General features: G+C 45.1%; 1 protein-coding gene across 1 annotated transcript in view; it reads left to right on the forward strand.

The window, feature by feature from the left end:
• LOC139767233 (chondroitin sulfate proteoglycan 4-like) overlaps nt 1-8,520 on the forward strand; it is a 470,609-nt gene extending 462,089 nt beyond the window's left edge. Inside the window, 5 exon segments of the mRNA XM_071696375.1 lie at nt 848-1,040; nt 1,858-2,013; nt 3,992-4,171; nt 4,174-6,380; nt 6,715-8,520. Coding sequence (XP_071552476.1) covers nt 848-1,040; nt 1,858-2,013; nt 3,992-4,171; nt 4,174-6,380; nt 6,715-6,885 — 2,907 coding nt within the window. The 3' untranslated portion in view covers nt 6,886-8,520.
• Nucleotides 8,521-20,749: the final 12,229 nt, after the last annotated feature.

Genomic DNA, 20,749 nt, shown 5'->3' on the forward strand with positions numbered 1-20,749 from the left:
GATCTAAGGGTATGAGGCCGAGGCCTTAAAGGCCACCTCATAAGCTCCAGAGTTATGAGAGCTTCATCATGCTCATTCAACTCGGACCTCACAATTCAGTGTCCCCACGATTTGGGCAATTTGAGGGCCAGAGAAAAAGAGGAAGGACATTTCCACACACAGCCTTTAATATTAAAGATATTTTTTCCCATGCATCGCTTGGTATCCATGCTTATATATATATATATATATATATATATATATATATATATATATATATATATATATATATATATATATATATATTGGAAAGGATCACTATTTTGCGCGTTATCAAGTATATTCCTATGAGTCCATGGGGAAAATGGAACACGATAAGTTCCCAAGTGCACTTTCGTGTAATAATCACATCATCAGGGGTGACACAAGAGAGAGATATATCAGTCGATATACAACGAAGAGACGTAGCTAGGACACCATTTGGATCGATGTAGAGTAATTGTGGGTCAACTTGATTAATGTATGAGATAGAAATAACTCTCATAGCAACAAAATATTTTCCGACAACCATTTGGGGAAGTTGGGAGCAATGTGTAGTATCCACAACACTACCCAGGGTTTTCCCATCCAACAATAAGATCAGGAGTAAGTTATCATACCTAAATGGAGTCTGACGTTGTTACTTCACAATCACATGGGTTTTCAATCCTCTATATGTTTTTAATACAGGTTTAAGAAGGTTCCTGATGTGATGTTCCCCCTCCCCTCAAAGTATCCTATCCTCCACCCCTGATAAATCCTCTTTTCCCCCGTATTTCCCCCCAGAGATCAGACCATATGTAACCTGCACCCTCTCCCTCACCCTCAGTACGTGCACGACGGCTCGGAACACCTGCAGGATACGTTCGGCCTGGTGGCGGTGTCGGGGGTACGTCAGAGTGCCCCTGCCGAGGTCAACGTGTCGGTGCGAGGGGTCAACGACGAGGCGCCCTTCGTCATCAACAACACAGGCCTCACCATCTGGGAGGGGAACGTCGTCCAAATCTCCTCCTCCAATTTAGGTCAGTGTGAGTCTTGAGTCCGCCCCGCCCCGCAACCAAAGGGGTCGACATGGGTCAGATTGGAGGAAAAGCATTAGCACTCCAGCTACGAGACCCCTGCCCCGTGTGGTTGAATTGGGTTCCCATGAGGTTAACTTGAATCTCGTGGGGTTAAATACTGTTCAACGAGGTTAAAAGGTTTAGCTGAGTGTTCGTTTAGCCTAATATCAGGTCAAATTTAGTATGAATCATCGTTAACCTGAATTAGCTTAGGTTTAATGTGTATCCGGGTCAGATGATAAGGTCAGTTTGGGTTAGAATATATCAGTTCTAGCTGTTTTTTTTTTTATTTCTAGTAGGATTGATGACTAGACATAGAGGAATAGAAATGAGGAACAGAGACAAGATTCGTTAAGGATCGTCTGGTGTAGAATATGGGGAGTTTAAGAGGAATTAGCTGAATTGGCTGATATGACATGTCGTTTTCCAGCTCTCCACAGCTGAGCTGGTATGCTGTAAAGCATTACCCCAAATCTCGACCATAAATTCTGACTAGACTACCGAAATATAGTTCCTGTAAACTCCCTTACTATTATCCTCATAAATTCTCGTCTTTATACTTCACGATAGTCGCAAATTCTCATGGGGCCCTGTCCCTAAAAATTCCATACTTAAATTTGCATTGAATTCTTATCTAAAGCGACAAATCTAGAGATAACATTGAACGAACTGTTATCTTTGGTTATCTCTGAGGTGGAGGGAGGGAGGGAAAGATATACCTTAATGATAACCCAATAAGTACCCCTCGATCTTTCCCCCTTCACCCCCCCCTTTACAGCCGTGATGGACCCTGACACACCCCCAGAGAACCTGACCATCACCGTGGCCACCCCAAACTCTGGGTTCCTGGCCATGTCTTCCAACCTCAGCCACGCTGTGTCCTCCTTCACCCAAGCGGACGTGGATGACGGCCTGGTGTATTTCATCCACACAGGTTAGTACCAACCCTTACCATCAGGAGGCGTAATTTTCACTTGCTTTGGGGTTGCCATCTTCTCATAGTGGGGGATTCATAGATGCCGTTGTAAGTGTACGAGAGAGAGAGAGAGAGAGAGAGAGAGAGAGAGAGAGAGAGAGAGAGAGAGAGAGAGAGAGAGAGAGAGAGAATATATCTCTCCGTTTGTGTCTGTGTGTCTGTAGGAAACTACCACTGCTACCATTATCGTAGTTCCTGACGCCGCCGCTGCTATTGTCACAGAAATTATAGAAATAATAATAATTATAATAATGATAATTATAAAAGTAGTGGTAGTAGTAGAAGTAGTAGTAATGAATGATGACAATAATAATGATACTGATGATTACAGAAATGATAAGAATATATTTATACTTGTTTGCCGTTAGCGAGGTAGCGCCAAGAACGGACGAAGAATGGCCTCTTTTGCTCACATCCTTATAATGCACGGACACCAGGGCCCTCATCCTCAGTCCAGCCCCATAGACCATTCCATGATTTCCCTAGGCCATTCCATATCCCCTGATTCAACCCCTATCATCTAACTTTCACTTCATCTCTCCCCGTTTCCACTTCCCCACACTTCTCAGTGATGTTCTCATTTGTTCTCTTGTTCTTCTCATTATTAACCACCTTCCAAAACATTTTCTTCTTCCCCAAGATGTTCATCAGTAATCTTTCATCTATTTTCTACTTCAGTTTTTCAGCCCCTGCAACTTCCTCTTTACTACTTTCTCTTGTGCGCCTCCCAATCACTCGCATATCTTCTTAGTAGGCACGAGCCACACGCCTCTCTCTTGTTTTAAACAAAATAGCGTCTTCATCCCACCACATACTATCCTTTCTAATACACTCATATCTCATCTCCCAAATACCATGTTGCACTTCACCCTCGCATATAACACTAAAACTAACTACTACTACTAATAATAATAATAAGAATAACAATAATAATAATAATGATAATAATCCCACTATTGGCCTTTGACCCTAGCCTCAGGAGTCATGTCAAACGCCAGAGATAATGATAATTATTTGAAAAAATATATAATTGAGTAAATCAATATATATTCAACCTCTGATGTTAAATAGTAAGAAAGGAAGGTGTAGATGAGTTTAGGGATAATGATGGTTGTAGATTTGTTCCCGAGTTGAGGTGTTTATATATGTTGTAAGTTTATATATGTCGTAAGTCGACGAATAACGTAGAGACGGTATGTTAAGGGCCTGACGTATGGTGCTGACGCTCTACGACTTGCATGACTTGTTTATCACACGACACTAAAGAGTATGATGAGGTCTGAAGAGCCTGGAAGTGCGCACGGGAGACAGTATGGAGTGGTGTGTGATCAGAAGCCACTTTCTTGTATTAGGTTTGTGGTCACGTGATTGGTAGTGGGGCCATTTTGGGGGGGTGAGGGGGTGCTTTTGAGGTCGGTCGGGGGTTGGTCACGTGATTGGTAGTGGGGCCATTATGGTGAGGTCGGTCGGTCGGTGACGTGATTGGTAGTGGGGCCATTCTGGAGGGGTGAGGTCGGTCGGTCGGTGAGGGGGTGCTTTTGAGGTCGGTCGGTCGGTCGGTCGGTGTGTGTGTGTGTGTGTGTTCTGCATCGTTGCTCAGATGTGCTTCCCTCATTTTTAGTTTCTAATGAATGATATTGATTGAGATCTTCTAAGCAGTTGCAATACAATCACCTCCAAAAGACGTTCTCAGAAGGTAATTCTTCCTAGTGATTACATGCATGTTAGAGGAATTTACATTTGATTATTGAATATAATTAAGAGACCTACATCGTCATCATCTTTCCACTTAGTCTGTTGTCTTATATCCTCCTGGTGGCACAACAGCTGATCGCCTCACTATCTACAGTATGACAACATACTCTACCATATACCTGCAATGTCTTCATGCTTATTGCTTTTTTTTCTTCTCTCTCTCTCTCTCGTTGATCTGCAGGAGGACTGTCTGGGATGTTCCGATGGCAGGCGAGTGACCATGTGCACGGGACGGGTTCCCACGTCTTCGTCGTCACCGCCAGGGAACTGCACCTTACTCTGCAGCGTAACAAAGAGCTCTGGGTGTTCCCCATGATGCAGCAGCCCCTCACGCCTGATGTCCTCCTCACCGTCACCAATGACCACGATCCTCAACGCTCTGTGCTGTACATCGTGCGGCAGCTCCCACGCTGGGTCAGCTGCTGCTTGAGGAGGCAGGAGGCGTCAGGATCCCCGTCGAAAACTTTACACAGCGCCACATCAACGAGTCCCGCGTCATGTTCGAACACACCAGACCCTTTGCCGAGCTGTCGGCCAGCGACGTGTTCGTGTTTGACGTGGAGACTCCGTTTGCCGAGCCACTGAAAGATCAGGATTTCCATGTGGAGGTGTCCGTGGCCAGCCCTCAAGGGGGTGGACTAGAGCGGTACCTGGGGTTAGCACCGCTAGTGGTAGCTGAGGGAGGTCAGGCCACCGTGAGGCCTGATAACCTCAACCTCTCTGCTGTGCTCGAGTTCATCGAGGGTTATCCCGGTGCCAGCGGTGCCGACAGACCCTCTCCGAGACTAGTCACCACTGTGACGTCCATCCCATTGCACGGGGTGTTCACGCTACGGAAGAGGAACCTGACGGAGGGTTATACATTCACCGTCCGTGACGTCGAGAAAGGTCGTATACGGTACGAACATGACCACAGCGACACGCTCGTGGACTCCCTCGGTTTCACGGTCGCCCTGGCGGGTAATGGGTCGTCCCCGGACGTGTTGCTCTTCAGTGGCTCTCTGAACGTGAGCGTGACGCCCGTCAACGACCAGCCGTTCACGCTGGTGACGGCCGCGCCCGTCTTGAACGTAGTGCATCGGCAAAATGCTCTCATAACGAACGAGAGCCTCTTAACCACAGACCCCGATAACATGCCCAGCGAGATTGTGTATGAGCTGATGAGCGCCCCCGACCACGGTCGCCTCATCTTGGCTGACAACTACAGTGTGGCCATCCAGTCCTTCTCGCAACTGGATGTGAACACTGGCCGCATCCTGTACGCTCATGATGGCACCAACGGCTCGGCTAGATTCTATTTCAAGGTGTCGGATGGAAAGCACAAGCCGATATACACCGTCTTCACGATCGATGTCCAGCCCCTGACGCTCGAGTTAGTCAACCACACAGTCATCCCTCTCCGCCAGGCTACCACCGTAGCCTACCTCACGCCACAGTACCTGGCTGCCGTGACCAATGGGAACCATAACCACATTTTCTACAATGTCACTCGGCCTCCCAAGTTCGGCCGCTTGTATATGAACGACCAAGTGGTCCACACCTTCGGCCAGGTGAACGTCGACAAGAGCGAGGTGCTTTACATGCAGATGGAGCTGGGCGAACCAGCTGACAACTTCCAGGTTGACCTGTGGACGTGGGAGGCTATGATGAAGGATGTGGAGGTTCGTGTGGTGGTCATACCGCTCGTGGAATCGAAGCCATTGAAAGCGGCGGTAGGGAGCCGCACGCGGCTCTCCCTCGAGCACCTTGACGCCTCGCAGCTGGCCGCGACCACTGGTAGCAACCCTGTGTACAAGGTGAAGAGGCGACCCCGCTTCGGCAGGATCAAGAAGTTTAGCCGACGAATGCGCAGGTCAGGTCGATCGCACGAAGTGCACGAATTCACCCACGAGGAGATCCGAGCGGGTTTGATATACTACGCTGCACGAAACCTTAATTTAAAAGCCGATGAGCCGTTGCACGATGCGCTGCATTACGTGTTGCAAGTCCCTGCGCCTGGTGTCCAGCCTGCCGAAGGGACGTTGCGTCTCACGCTGGTAGAGGCAGGCGCTATACTGGAGGAAGGCGCTGAACCCCCCAGGCACCTGCGTCCGGATTTACCACCTTCGATCCACAGCAACTCGGAGCCTAGTTCTCCGGGCTCCGGGAGCTCTGGGTTGTTCTTGGGCATCCCGGAGAACTACGTGATGATCGTGGTGGCAGCTGTGGTGGCCGTGGTGGCCATCATCGCCGTCGCAGTGGTCGTGCGTTGCGCCACCCGACGCCGTCGCTCGGAGAAGAGCGACATCGGGATGGACGCGGACGTGGCGTCGCTGCCGCCGCCGCTGCCGTCCGACTCGAGGCCGAACTCGTTCATGACAGACGACCTCTCGGAGCTGGAGTGCCGACCGCCCGAGCTGCCATCGTCCCCTAGGCCTGGGCGACACCACCACCACCTCCACCACCACCACCACCACCAGCATAACGGTGGCAGTGGAGGCCTTGGTCTGGCCGCCCACCTCACCGACTCGGAGGCCTCGTGGCCCCAGGATACCTCTCGTGAGGTCTCGCCAGCAGTGCCTCAGTGCAAGGTACAGTCCAGCCTCTCTCCCAAGAGCTAGTTACTCTAGCTAGTTACTCTCTAGCTAGTTACTCTAGCTAGTTACTTTTAGAATTTACTTTTGATTTGATTTCAGTTCAGATTTTTCCTCTTCTTTTTAAATTTGAAACATTTTTTCTCTTTTTCAAAGAATCTGGTAGCTATTTCAAGGTTCATTTCTCTTATGATTATAATTTTACCTTAAATCACATATTTCATGAGATCTAGTAACTGAGCAAAAACAATCTCTTTTTCTTATTTAGTTGTTTGTTTTTGTTTTCCTCGAATTTAATTTCCGTTTCCTTATTCTCCCTTTGGCGTCACAGGTCACTCCACTGTGCACAGACACAGCGCCCCGCGAACCGACATTCGACCCTCACTTGGCTGGCTATCCCTATGGCATGGACACACAGCAGGCGGAGGAATGGGGGTTGTATGAGAAGCACCAACCCCGAACCACTAACCCAATGCTCCGGAAAAACCAGTATTGGGTATAGGACTTAGCAAGGTGGTGGGGGAACGCACCACCCTCCCACAGAACGGAGAGCACGACTTACAGAACGCGACACAAAGAGGTTGAAACCTAGGGTAAAATGAGTGTGTTTCAGAGGTATTGATGAATTCCAGTGACCCGTGAGTGTTGTACGAGGTCAATTAAGGAACATGACGTCTCCTGAAACAAACTCTGTGGATATTTATTCAACAGTGACTCCTATTTTCACGTAGAAATCGTGCAATTTGGATAGTACTTCGTTTGGGGGGGAGGGGGGAAGAGTGGTTATGTAGCCAGTTTGATGAGAACGATACGTGTGGTGGACGAATCAAAATGCACCGTGGAATGAATGCGTAAATCCAAAAGTTCGTGCGTCCAAAAGTGCGTAATCTGTGCGTCCAGAAGTGCGCCAGTCCAGATCATAAGAGAAACTTCGAAATAATCACAGAAAGACATTGTTTCGTGTGTACAGTGCCCAGGTTGCAAGATGTCTGGTGATGTGCGATAACATTCTGTGAGCAGCGGGATGTTGCATGGAGGGAGGGGTAGTGAACATTACTACCAGACGGGGAAAAAATTGAACGACAACTCCCCTGCACGTTGTGATCATAGTGGGAGTTGACCATGTTAGCTCCGTTACTGAAATCTCTGGTGTCGTTTTGCTCAGGAACATATTCAGGCGGAGAATTTTTATCTTTTGCCTTTTTTCCCCCCACTCGTTTGTTCGATTTTTTTTTTCTTTTTTTTTTGAGAGCTGCTCAGAATCACAAAGTCTGCAACATATCTCGACGGAGAGGGATTTGCAGGTGGAGGGATAATGTTTTTCTCTTTTTTCTGAGACGAGGACTTGCTCAAACGCAGGTCTGTGCACACACACACACTGAACCACTCCATAGCACGGTAAGTCTTTACAGTCCCGTGTGCTGAGGGTCGGCACCTGGCGGGGAGAGAGAGAGTGAGTGGATGTGTGTGTGTGTAGCATCTTCCCTCAGCCAAATGGGTCTACGATAGCCCCTTCTCTGGCCCATGACCTGTTGCTGACCCTCCAGTAGGTCGACTGTCTTCAGCCTTCTGACGGGCGTCTCGTAATCAGTGTGAGAGAAGAACTGGATTATTTCTTCTTTTTTTTTGGTAAATATATATATATACAATAATAGGATTTCTCAAGGTCGTACTTGTGGGGGAGGGGGCTTTGCTGTGTAGCCATTTTCGCGAGGTGGGCACCAGTACTGAATCCTGGAAGTTAGGATCTATTATATATTTTGATTGTGATTTAACTCCATCAAGTGCATTATACGTATGAGTTCGAAAACGAGAAAAAAACATTTAGGAAAACAAAATGTAATTGCAGTTTATGTTTTATGAATGCTGAAGTTTGCACAAAGTTTATATCTATAAAAATTATATATATATATATATATACGGACCAATATTTTCATACATGTATTTTATATGGATTTACGCTTGCCTTCTGATTCATGTTACAGAAAGAAAGGAAAAAAATTTATAGTATTTAGGAAATTCTTTGTACCCGAATATCGTGTATGCTGCCTAATATGATACCGGGATCTCTCTCTCTCTCTCTCTCTCTCTCTCTCTCTCTCTCTCTCTCTCTCTCTCTCTCTCTCACCCACAAATCTAACAAATTTTCCTTTGGCTTCGGAAAGGTATCTCAAAGGTATCTCACAGTTACCTGCGAGATACAGATGGGTGTCTGTTCATGAACTGTACCATAGAGATGTGTGTGTGTGTGTGTGTCTCTCCATAAGCTATACCCACGAGATACAGAGGAACGAGTTTTAGCACATACTCCCTCTTCATCAAACCAGGGGAAGAAAATGTATACATTATCTCTAGTGTATTGTAACTATTATGTAATCGATTATTATTATCGTCCGAGTGTCTTAACTGCTGCTATACATTTTATGTTAATGATTTGGCTACACCCTTGGCCTGTGTATCCACTGCAGTGAATGATACATAATGTATCATCACAGACCAGGGATCATTTCATATTGTCCCCCATGTACTTAAAAAAAAGTGTATCATCCTGGAAATGATTGTAAAGTATAAGTGGCCGTCTTGGACTACTTACTTGCGGTGTTACTTATAATTAAACGGTTCTACTAAACTTTTTATTACTACAGGTTTGTGGCTCCTCATACATGGTGAGAAGGTAATGAGGAGCCAATGTTGTACTTATGAGGACCCAGACCCCATTGACGATGAGGTTAACAGAGGATAGACTCGTTGGGATAATGAGGGATGATAACATCCCAGGAATGGTGTCCCTCACATGGAAACGCCATTAAGCCTCGTCTTTCATTTAAATGCTATGCAATGTAACAGATTTCTCAGGAGCTGTGCCGGGCTATACGGGAGCGAAGCTTTTTTGTTTGTTTTTTTTGATATATATATAAGACATGCACACACATACACACACTCGCCCTAGGGATTTGTATGAATCATATTAGGTTGCATACTGACGCGTGGCAGAATGTAGTGTGTATTACTAGGTCACATACTATTGCGTGGCCGTGAGCAGTGTGAGCACGTACTGGCTCGTGGCAGAGAGCCAGCATGTATAAACTGTGTTCCTTTGTATGAATGGTCTTCCGTCGCTATATTTATAGGGAAAGGATACCTGTAAATAAATATAAATATATATATTAAGTTATTTTGACATAAACACCGTTTGTATTTGTACAGTTTAGTGCCAAAGAATTTATATATTATTTGTAATAAAATGGCAAACAAAACGCGGTGTGTCTCATATAACCTATATGCTGTTATATCACCTCTTTCATCGAGTGACATATATGGTCCCCAGCGTCACGTTATACAGGTGAGTAAACAAGCCTAATTAGTATTAGTCGTTAACCATTTACCATTCTATTACCCCCTGACATTTGAAGACACAATGATGCCTTACGATGGTGACTGCAACTGTAAGTAAGGCAACACAAGCATAATCTACAGTGCATGTTCACCATTCCTACACTTCCTATATAGTGAGGGTATGAGCAACCAGCCCTTCGGTACGCCTCTTAATGGTGTAAAGATGTTTTGTGGTTTGAGGAGAGGCAGAAAGTGAATTTACAGATTCGTATAGTCGCTGGAATTTGGTAGTTAAGGGTACGTTATTAGTAACACCCAAGTCGAAAGCCAATGGAATGTTTAAACGATGCCAAAATGCTTGCAAGGAAACGTGAATGAATGAACTGGCCATTGTCCATCAGTTCTAGAGGGAAGACCCTGGACGCTCGCCTGAGGTAAGTATTTCTACAATCTCCTGAAGGAGGCGTGAGGCTTACGGGAGGGTGGGTAGTCGGAGACTATCGAGGTCGCATCACCTACCTACTCGATCCGAGAGTCGAGCAAAGCCAGTGTAACACGTCCCTGAAGGACCCATGTGGTACAGGGGAACCCTTTAATGCACAGAGCAGGTGCTCCTCAACCTGCTCACGTAAGGTCTAGCCAGGTCTTGCTTGGCTGGGGCATCTTGCACACACACACACGCGCGCGCACTGCTAAACCTGACATCAGCTGCCACAATGTCCTCACATGACAGAAGGCCGCAACATGATAGCACTGTCAGCATGCAAAAGTTGGTTGCATGGCTTAATGAATGGCACTGTGTAGATGATGTAACATTCTGGCATCCGCTTGCTTTGAACAACCTGCCTGCAGCCTCCACGAGTCTGCTTGACAGGCTAATCTAACCAATGACAACTTCAACTTATTCATTTCTGTGTTGAATTTATCTGGAATGTCTGTTCCACCCAGCACCATTTCCTCTTTGTATGTTCTAATTCCACTTGTCTTTGTCTTTTTTTTTTTTTTTTTTACCTTACGCTCACCAACTACATAGGACCCCGAACCCACATGTTCTTTCTGTTGCATTGTATACCTGACGTCCAGTGTGTCTCCCAAGGGTAGCTCTCTCTCACCAGTACACCGATAGTGATCACCATCACTAGTGGTAAATATGTACATCTTATCATTTTCACTAGAGTCACCAGTATCACTTTACACCACACCCTCCCCTCTGCCTCATTATCACCCTGCGGGCACCATGTGTTTGTCACCTTCATTTACGTGACACCATGTGTCTGTCACCTTCATCTACGTGGCACCATGTGTCTGTCACCTTCATCTACGTGGCACCATGTGTCTGTCACCATCTACGTGGCACCATGTGTCTGTCACCATCTACGTGGCACCATGTGTCTCACATTCATCTACGTGGCACCATGTGTCTGTCACCTTCATCTACGTGGCGCGTGTAAGAATAATTACGGTAGGACGAACGAGACCACGTCTCTCGCAACACACACACACACACACACACACACACATGTGGAACCTGTATATCAACCGTCTCTCACAAGTTAGCATTGAATTACCACCTCCCATGCTAGGGTGACACACTGAGGTGGGTGATCAGAAGAGGGAATGTCCTCACCACCCAATCATTGTTAACAGTAGCTTAAGATAAGGGATCAACAAAGGCAATGTACTCACCACCCAATCAAACAACGATATCAGTAGCTTAAGATATGGGATCAACAAAGGCAATGTACTCACCACCCAATCAAACAACGATATCAGTAGCTTAAGATAAGGGATCAACAAAGGCAATGTACTCACCACCCAATCAAACAACGATATCAGTAGCTTAAGATAAGGGATCAACAAAGGCAATGTACTCACCACCCAATCAAACAACGATATCAGTAGCTTAAGATAAGGGATCAACAAAGGCAATGTCCTCACCACCCAATCAAACAACGATATCAGTAGCTTAAGATAAGAGGTCAACGAAGGCAATGTCCTCACCACCCAATCCCCCATATCAGTACCTAACCACAAGATAAATATGAGACACAGACATAACCTCATAAATTTTCTATAGCCAGTGGGAAAGTGAGAGGAAGAAGCAAGGAGCGACTTGCATGCCTCATAAGATTCAAACAGCATCGAGGGCTAAGTCAAATTTCCCCTGGGGCTCTGGTAGTATTCTGAAGGGGAGCGAAAGGCCACACCAAATCCCTCCGGGTCTGCAGGTAACCAATTCCAACAAATCTGGTGTCCACTGCACCTCATACCCTCGTCCACCACCAGCTTTCCTCAGGCAACACCTGTTACCTACGTCATAACAGCGACAACAGACTAAATAAAAGTCCTCGGGGTTTGACCAGCTCTACAGGGAAGAGCTTCGAGTTTTTGCTATATATTCCTGACGAAAATATTGATGCATGTCTCATTGCACGCCACATCAGCTGGGCACAACCATCGCCATGTTGACAGGAACAATAGAAGGTATATGGCCAGTTGCTGGCTCCTGTAGCTCTATACGGAATATATATATATATATATATATATATATATATATATATATATATATATATATATATATATATATATATATATATATATATATATTTACTTTGCTTTGTCGCTGTCTACCGCGTTAGCGAGGTAGCGCAAGGAAACAGACGAAAGAATGGCCCAACCCGCCCACATACACATGTATATGCATACACGTCCACACACGCAAATATACATACCTATACATCTCAATGTACACATATACACACACACACACAGACATATACATAATTCATACTGTCTGCCTTTATTTATTCCCATCGCCACCTCGCCACACATGGAATAACAACCCCCTCCCCCCTCATGTATGCGAGGTAGCGCTAGGCAAAGACAACAAAGGCCCCATTCGTTCACATTCAGTCTCTAGCTGTCATGTAATAATGCACCGAAACCACAGCTCCCTTTCCACATCCAGGCCCCACAGAACTTTCCATGGTTTACCCCACACGCTTCACATGCCCTGGTTCAATCCACTGACGGCACGTCAACCCCGGTATACCACATCGATCCAATTCACTCTATTCCTTGCCCGCCTTTCACCCTCCTGCATGTTCAGGCCCCGATCACTCAAAATCTTTTTCACTCCATCTTTCCACCTCCAATTTGGTCTCCAACTTCTCCTCGATCCCTCCACCTCCGACACATATATCCTCTTGGTCAATCTTTCCTCACTCATTCTCTCCATGTGCCCAAACCATTTCAAAACACCCTCTTCTGCTCTCTCAACAACAAGCTTTTTCTTACCACACATCTCTCTTATCCTTTCATTACTTACTCGATTAAACCACCTCACAGCACACATTGTCCTCAAACATCTCATTTCCAACACATCCACCCTCCTCCGCACAACCCTATCCATAATCCATGCCTCACAAACATATAACATTGTTGGAACCACTAATCCTTCAAACATACCCATTTTTGCTCTAAGAGATAACGTTCTCGCCTTCCACACATTCTTCAACGCTTCAGCTGCCCATGCCGTCTCAGACAACACAAAAAAATAGGTATGTGCACACAAGTAACCCGAAAGTGGAGGAAGAATCTCAAGATATCAAGTTAGGAGAACGCAGATGTAAAATAGCAGTGTGGGGGACTTGAGTCATGGGTAATGCATGATCATCGCGCGGGGACCAAAGACTCGTCAATCAACTTCCAGCGAGTGTAAGGAACATCAGAGGGCAAACCTACTTGTTGTATTCATGAGGGAAGTGGCCCAGGGTCTTCCCCTGAGTGTGGAGCTGCTCAGCCTACACCTTAGTAGTTATGCTGGCGATAGGGACTCAGGCGATGGAGATCGTCTGACATCAGGAAGTGGTGGGGGGGTGGGTTTCACAATGACATAGGAGAGCTTAGCTACAGAAGACGAGGTCCTACGAGACCGTACGAGATACCCAAAGGGCAATGATAGATACCTGGCCTCGAGTTGTGATATGAAACTCAAAAGACGAAAACGAAACAGGTAACATGTCGAGGATATCAGAAAGAATAAGAACGCACGTCATTTAGGAGTACAATGATGGACTTATCTTCGTAAAGACGGGAAAATGGTGAGTCTGGAGGGATGATACACTTGGAAGTGCTAGCCAAAGTATGAAAGTAGCACAGTAAGTGGTCTATAGGCTGCCAAGCACGGCAGGAATGTCTGCCTGGAAGCTGTATAAAGGCTAAGAACAAGCCACAAGAGAGCAGTCCAGTTCCTTCAGTCGCAAATACTGTTGGCACCTCTCGGTCATATATCAATATATGTATATATACATATACATATATATATATATATATATATATATATATATATATATATATATATATATATACCTGGGTACAGGTGAGAAAGAATACGTCCCACGTATTCCCTGCGTGTCGTCGAAGGCGACTAAAAGGGGAGGGAGCGGGGGGCTGGAAATCCTCCCCTCTCGTTTTTTTTAATTTTCCAAAAGAAGGAACAGAGAAGGGTGCCAGGTGAGGATATTCCAAAAAAGGCCCAGTCCTCTGTTCTTAGCGCTACCTCACTAACGCAGGAAATGGCGAATAGTTTAAAAGAAAAGAAGAATATATATATATATATATATATATATATATATATATATATATATATATATATATATATATATATTTATTTTTTTTTTTTTAAACAATGAAACACTGACAGGCGTTTTGTTTCGCCTTTATACAGACAATCACGTTAAGACGAGAGAGAGAGAGAGAGAGAGAGATTCATGCCTGACGAACGAACATTCGGACAGAGGGGCAGACAGGCGTGTATGGACCCCTCGGCTACACAATGAGAGGAAGAGACAGGTAAAGGCACACAGAGAGGCGGAAAACAGACAGACAGAGAGCCAGAACTGCTGCAGAAGGGATACACGGATGAGCATCTTGGGAGGGCAAAATGATACGATTAGATCCCTTTAAGTTTTGGGGTCACTGTGGTGTGGCTGACGCCTGTCGGGTTGCTGGCTCAATAAGAGAGGTTTCTTATCACCTTATCTCGCCATCATTGGTTGGGGAAATGATATTATCACTCCTTCTTTACGCCCTGGGGAGATAATGGGGGTTGTATTTAACCCACTCGTCCGTGACTGGGTTGCGGAAGTGTGAGGAACAGATGGCGCGATGAAGGAAGTGAAGGAAGCGGTGCAAATGGTTCGGGTGGGGAGATGTTGGGGGTTGTGGTTGAAGGGAGTGAAAGAAGAGCAGTGCATGATGTGAGGAAGGAGGGGGGGATCAGAGTAGGTGCATGTGATTGGGAAAGGGGCTCATTATGAGAGTGAAGGAAGTGAAAGAAGAGGAGCAGATGGTACAGAGTAAGGGAACCATCAGGAAGGCCGCCAGAGGAGTGAAGGAAGTGAAAGAAGAGAGCAGTTGGCACAAACTAGGCCATCAGGAGAAGGAAGGAAATGAAAGAAAGGGAGCAGATGGTACAGGATAGGGAGCTATTAGGAAAGCAATGGAAGTGAAAGAACAGCAGTTGGTACGGGGTAGGGGGCTATTAGGAGAGTGAAGGAAATGAAAGAAGAGGAGCATTTGAAACAGGACAGGAAGCGGGGCGCTCATGAGGCAAAGGAGGTGAATGAAGAGGACCAAAGATTACAAAGATGGCGATTACAAAGTACAGGAGCTGGCGGAAGAGGAGCTGAGGGCGTGGCATAACTGGAGGTACAGAAGGAGCTGAGGGCGTGGCATAGCAGCGGGTACAGAAGGAGCTGAGGGCGTGGCATAGCAGCGGGTACAGAAGGAGCTGAGGCCGTGGCATAGCAGCGGGTACAGAAGGAGCTGAGGGCGTGGCACAGCAGCGGGTACAGAAGGAGCTGAGGGCGTGGCATAGCAGCGGGTACAGAAGGAGCTGAGGGCGTGGCATAGCAGCGGGTACAGAAGGAGCTGAGGGCGTGGCACAGCAGCGGGTACAGAAGGAGCTGAGGGCGTGGCATAGCAGCGGGTACAGAAGGAGCTGAGGGCGTGGCATAGCAGTGGGTACAGGAGGATCTGAGGGCGTGGCATAGCAGCGGGTACAGAAGGAGCTGAGGGCGTGGCATAGCAGCGAGTACAGAAGGAGCTGAGGGCGTGGCATAGCAGCGGGTACAGAAGGAGCTGAGGGCGTGGCATAGCAGCGGGTACAGGAGCTGAGGGCGTGGCATAGCAGCGGGTACAGAAGGAGCTGAGGGCGTGGCACAGCAGCGGGTACAGGAGGATCTGAGGGCGTGGCATAGCAGCGGATACAGAAGAGGAGGGCTTCAAAGGGACAGACGGAACAGGAGAATACCCAAAGGGTAAGATGTGACAGAGATGAAGAGAAACAGAAGGTCCAACAGGAGGGGATGATGAGGGTGTGACTGATGCTGGAAATGGAGCTGGGGAGACAGGCGGTGTTGTTATCACTTCAGTAAAGACGAACCATAGCGGACAGACGGACAGAAAACAGACAGAGGGACAGAAAACAGACAGACGGACAGGAATAAGGAGAGTACCAAAAAAAAAAAAAAATGCCACATAACATTTTCCTTTCGTTAAAGATCCGTGGGTGTTCACCCACTCCTTAAACCAGATGCCAGTATAGAAAACAGATCAGATATTCTACGAGAAAAAAAAGGGGAGACGCGTTGACGGGGTCGCCCAGGGTTGAGCACACAGGTTCGAGTCCTGGTGGCGGCAGTCGGTCACAGTCAATGCAGCTGTTCATCCACCCTGAGGGGTTGGTGGACAAAATGGGTACCTGGCTCAGGCGTTTATGGGGCGGCCCAGATTTGCTCGAAGCGTCTGATCCTTGTAGACCAGCAAGAGCGCCGCCCCCCAACCTGCTGGCGGCGAACACTGCTGGCGAACACTGCTCCTGGAGGACGTCTTCGCCGGCGACGTCGTAAAGTTGGCCTCCCCGAGTTCAGTGCCGTGAGGGAGGAAGGATCTGAAGTCTTAGCACGTCGGAGGTGCAGCAGAGAAGTTACGATCGGATTTAGGGAGACGGGAGGAGGACTGTTTGAAGCCGAGAGAGAGAGAGAGAGAGAGAGAGAGAGAGAGAGAGAGAGAGAGAGAGAGAGAGAGAGAGAGAGAGAGACTTAACGGCGAGATTTTCTTTCGGCAAAGTTCAACCAATCCAGTTTTTTTTTTTTTTCAACTTCCTTACACCTGCATAAGCCCTCTCTGCTCTTACTGCAAATACCTCACATACACTCTACATATAACTAACGGATCTTACATGATACTTCTTAAGTAATCTAATACCACAACCATCCTCCAACTAAAACAATGTGGATCACAAAACGAAGAAATTTTCTGCCTTCATCTGTCATGAAGAACCCCTTTGTGAATCCCCATTATGAACCAGGAAAGCGAGCTGTGTGTATGGCATTTCGGAGGAAGGCTTCTTAACCTCACTGGTATAAGAGAGCTTAAGGGTTAAGGGTCAGGGTTATGGGTTGGATCACTGAGAAGTTCTTCTCTATTATCATCACTGAACCTCAGAGTCATAGTGTCGGATCAGGTACCTGCCTACAGTAACAATGTAACATCCCAGACACAGCCCCGCTGTAAGCCTTCGAGCCTCGAAATATCAGTCGATGGAATCCTCAGGAGTGAAGGTAATAAAAGAAAAAATGATCTATCAGTCTCTTCAGGTAATAGAAGATGCTTAAAAGGAAATGAAAATGGAGGAAAAAAGACTAACCTTCTCTTGGTAGTTTTAAGCCATCGCAAGTTCGCGCCGCACCAACGAAGCAGAAATGAGGACAGGAACCCATCCACTTGGCCGTAGTCTGGCTTTGTTTACCTCGCTCCTCACACTACTCACCCTCCGCCGCCAAACGATGCATTTGCTCTGGTCAATCACTTACTCAAGGCTCCGTTTTGTCCTCCCCCAAGACTTTCCTCAGACACGGCACTGGTGGGGAAGAAATAACACATGATACCCACTGAATAATTACGTAAAATAACACATATGCGTCAGGGCGCTCAATGATATAAGTTATATTACAATGGAAGATTGCATTAATATCGTTACACTATGTTACGAACCTCACCCCTTCCTTTAAGGGTGTATAATCAGCCCATAGGCCCATTAAGACAGAACTCCGACAGCATTGCACTATATGCTACTAAAGAGCTATTCAGTGTAGGAGAGAGCGAACAGAGCGTAAACATTACAATACTTTTTCTATTCTTGTATACAAGCACTTCCTATTATTTTACTCTATGTCTGACATACTCCTTGGTCTTCCATGAATTGTAATGATAGTAAAAAAATATCTACTATTAATCTATTTACAATCTAATAAACAAAATTTCATATTGTAACATACGACAGTAAGATTCTTCGAAAGAACATAATGTACCTTAGAAAACTGAACCTACCATGGATGACAAATAATTATTGGGAACGAGGGGAGATAAGTGTAACATCCTCCCCTCCCAAAAGAAGCTCGAGTCAGTCACTAATTGAATCATGAATTACTGGAATACGAGACAAGGCATCAGCTATAACATTATCCCTTCCTCTTATATACTTGATAATCAAATCATAATCGTGTAACAAAAAGCTCCACCTTGCCAAACGTTGGTTTGCATTTTTCATCTTATGCAAAAATACAAGGGGGGGATTGTGATCCGTAAACACTTGGATCGGCCTAGCTGATCCTCTCAAATAAACATCGATTCAAACTAAACATCAAGGCCAATGTTTCCTTTTCAACAGTACTGTAGTTTTTCTGATATGAAAGAAACTTCTTTGAAAAATAACAAATTGGAAAATCAATATCATCTTTCTCTTGCATTAAACCTCCACTAACTCCAAAATCACTAGCATCTATATATATAATTTAAATGGTCTATCATAATTTGGAGTAGAAAATATGGGTGAACTTAAAAGCATCTGTTTCAATTTCTTAAAGAACTCATCACATTGATCACTCCACACAAATCTGACTTTTTATGACGATAAGTTGGTTAATGGTCGAGCAATAATTCCAAAAAATCTTGCAAAACCTACGATCATATCTGGCCATAGCCAAAAATCTCATTAATTCTTTCTTATTTGTAGGTACTGGAAATTCTACAAGTGATCTGACACTTCGTTGACCAACAGCATAATCTAAACATTCTACAGCTGCTCTAGCCAATCCACTCTTCACAAAGTTTACCATTAAATTTGCTATGTCCAACCTATTAAACACTTCCCCTCACTAAACACTATATGTTCTTCCCAAGTGTTTGAATATAGTGCTATATCGTCTATATATATACAGAACGATCTTTAACATCACACAATACTTGATCTACTAATCTTTGGAAAGATCTACCACTGTTTTTCATACCAAAGGGCAACACTTTACACTGATACAAACCATCCATATTTACAAATGAAGAAATTTCTTTTGCTCTCTCGGTCAAAGGTCCTTCCTAATACCCTTTCAATAAATCTAACTTAATTACAAATTTAGCATCTCCTATCTGATCAATACAAACGTCAACTCTTATGATAGGATACAAGTCATATTTAGTGACCTTATTTACCTTTTTGAAATCGGTACAAAAGGAAATCCCATCAGGTTTAGTTATCAACACACAAAGTGAACTCTGAGGACCATTACTTTTTTTCAATCAGATCACTGTCAAGCATATACTGTACTTCTTTTCTCATTATCTCTCTCATTTTATCATTCACTCTATATGGGTGTTGCTTGACAGGTGTTGCACTGTCAATTACGACATCATGCTGTCATACATCAGTTCTCCTAGAAACATCAGAAAACATAAACCTAAACTCATTCATTATCTGTATGATCTCATCTCTTCTCATTTTCTAAAGGATCAAGCTTCTTTTCAAATTATCTAACACCTGAATTTTTTTAACAGTCTGTCTTCACACCTCCCCAACTTTACATGCTCATTTTTATCCATATCCTCTACATCATCAGACACAACACATGCACAATACACATTTGTAACATCATCCTCCTTTGCAGAATTTCAATCATGATAAGGTTTTATACTGTTTATGTGACACAATTAGCTTGGCTTGTGTCTTTATGGCGTATTTACAATATAGTTCAATTCACCCTCTCTTTTCTCAATAACCCAGAGACCATAAAATCCTGTTCTCAAAGGATTTCCTGTCTGAGGCAATAATACCCAGACTCGATCACCTGGTTTGAATTCTCTGCCTCTAGCTTCTTTTTTTGTCATATACTTTTATATCTTCTTGACACTCTTTCAAATTCTCTGCATCAATCTCTCTAGTCCTGCACAATCTGTTTTTAAAATCTGATACATACTTCAATAATCCAGGGGAATCACTCTTCCCTAACCACTTCTCTTTCAACATACTCAGTGGACCTTTTATTTCATGTCGATACACTAACTCAAATGGACTACAACCTGTAGACTCTTGTGATACATCTCTAATGGCAAACAATGCTAAAGGCCGACCCCTCATCCTAGTCTACTGACAATTCCTCACAATACATTCTCAAAGTATTTTTCAAAGTCTGATGGAATCTCTCCACAACTCCTTGACTCTGTGGGTGATAAGCACTTGACATCTTATGTGTTATATGTAACCCCTTCAATATTTTCTTGAACATTCCTGTAGTGAAATTACTTCCCTGGTCTGATTGTATAAGTTCAGGCATGCCCACCCAAAAGAAATATTTCACCAAGTCTCTCAATATTCTTAAAACGTATGCTACGTAATGGTACTGCTTCTAGAAAGCTGGTAGATGCACACATTATTGTTAAGAAATACTGATTTCCTTTACCTCTTTTCGCGAGGACCTACACAGTCAATTACAATTTTGCTAAAACGTTTACAAAAAGCAGGAACTGGCTGCAATGGTGCTGGCTGTATAGTCTGCTTGGGTTTACCTACTCTCTGACATAATTCCCAAGTCTTACAATACTGGGACACATCTTTCTTCATATTTGGCCGATAAAAATGAGTTAATAAAGAATTTGTTTCCCCTAACTCTCAAATGTCCAGATAAACAAGA

This window comes from Panulirus ornatus, chromosome 59, assembly GCF_036320965.1.
Source record: "Panulirus ornatus isolate Po-2019 chromosome 59, ASM3632096v1, whole genome shotgun sequence".
NCBI classification, from domain to species: Eukaryota; Metazoa; Arthropoda; class Malacostraca; order Decapoda; family Palinuridae; genus Panulirus; species Panulirus ornatus.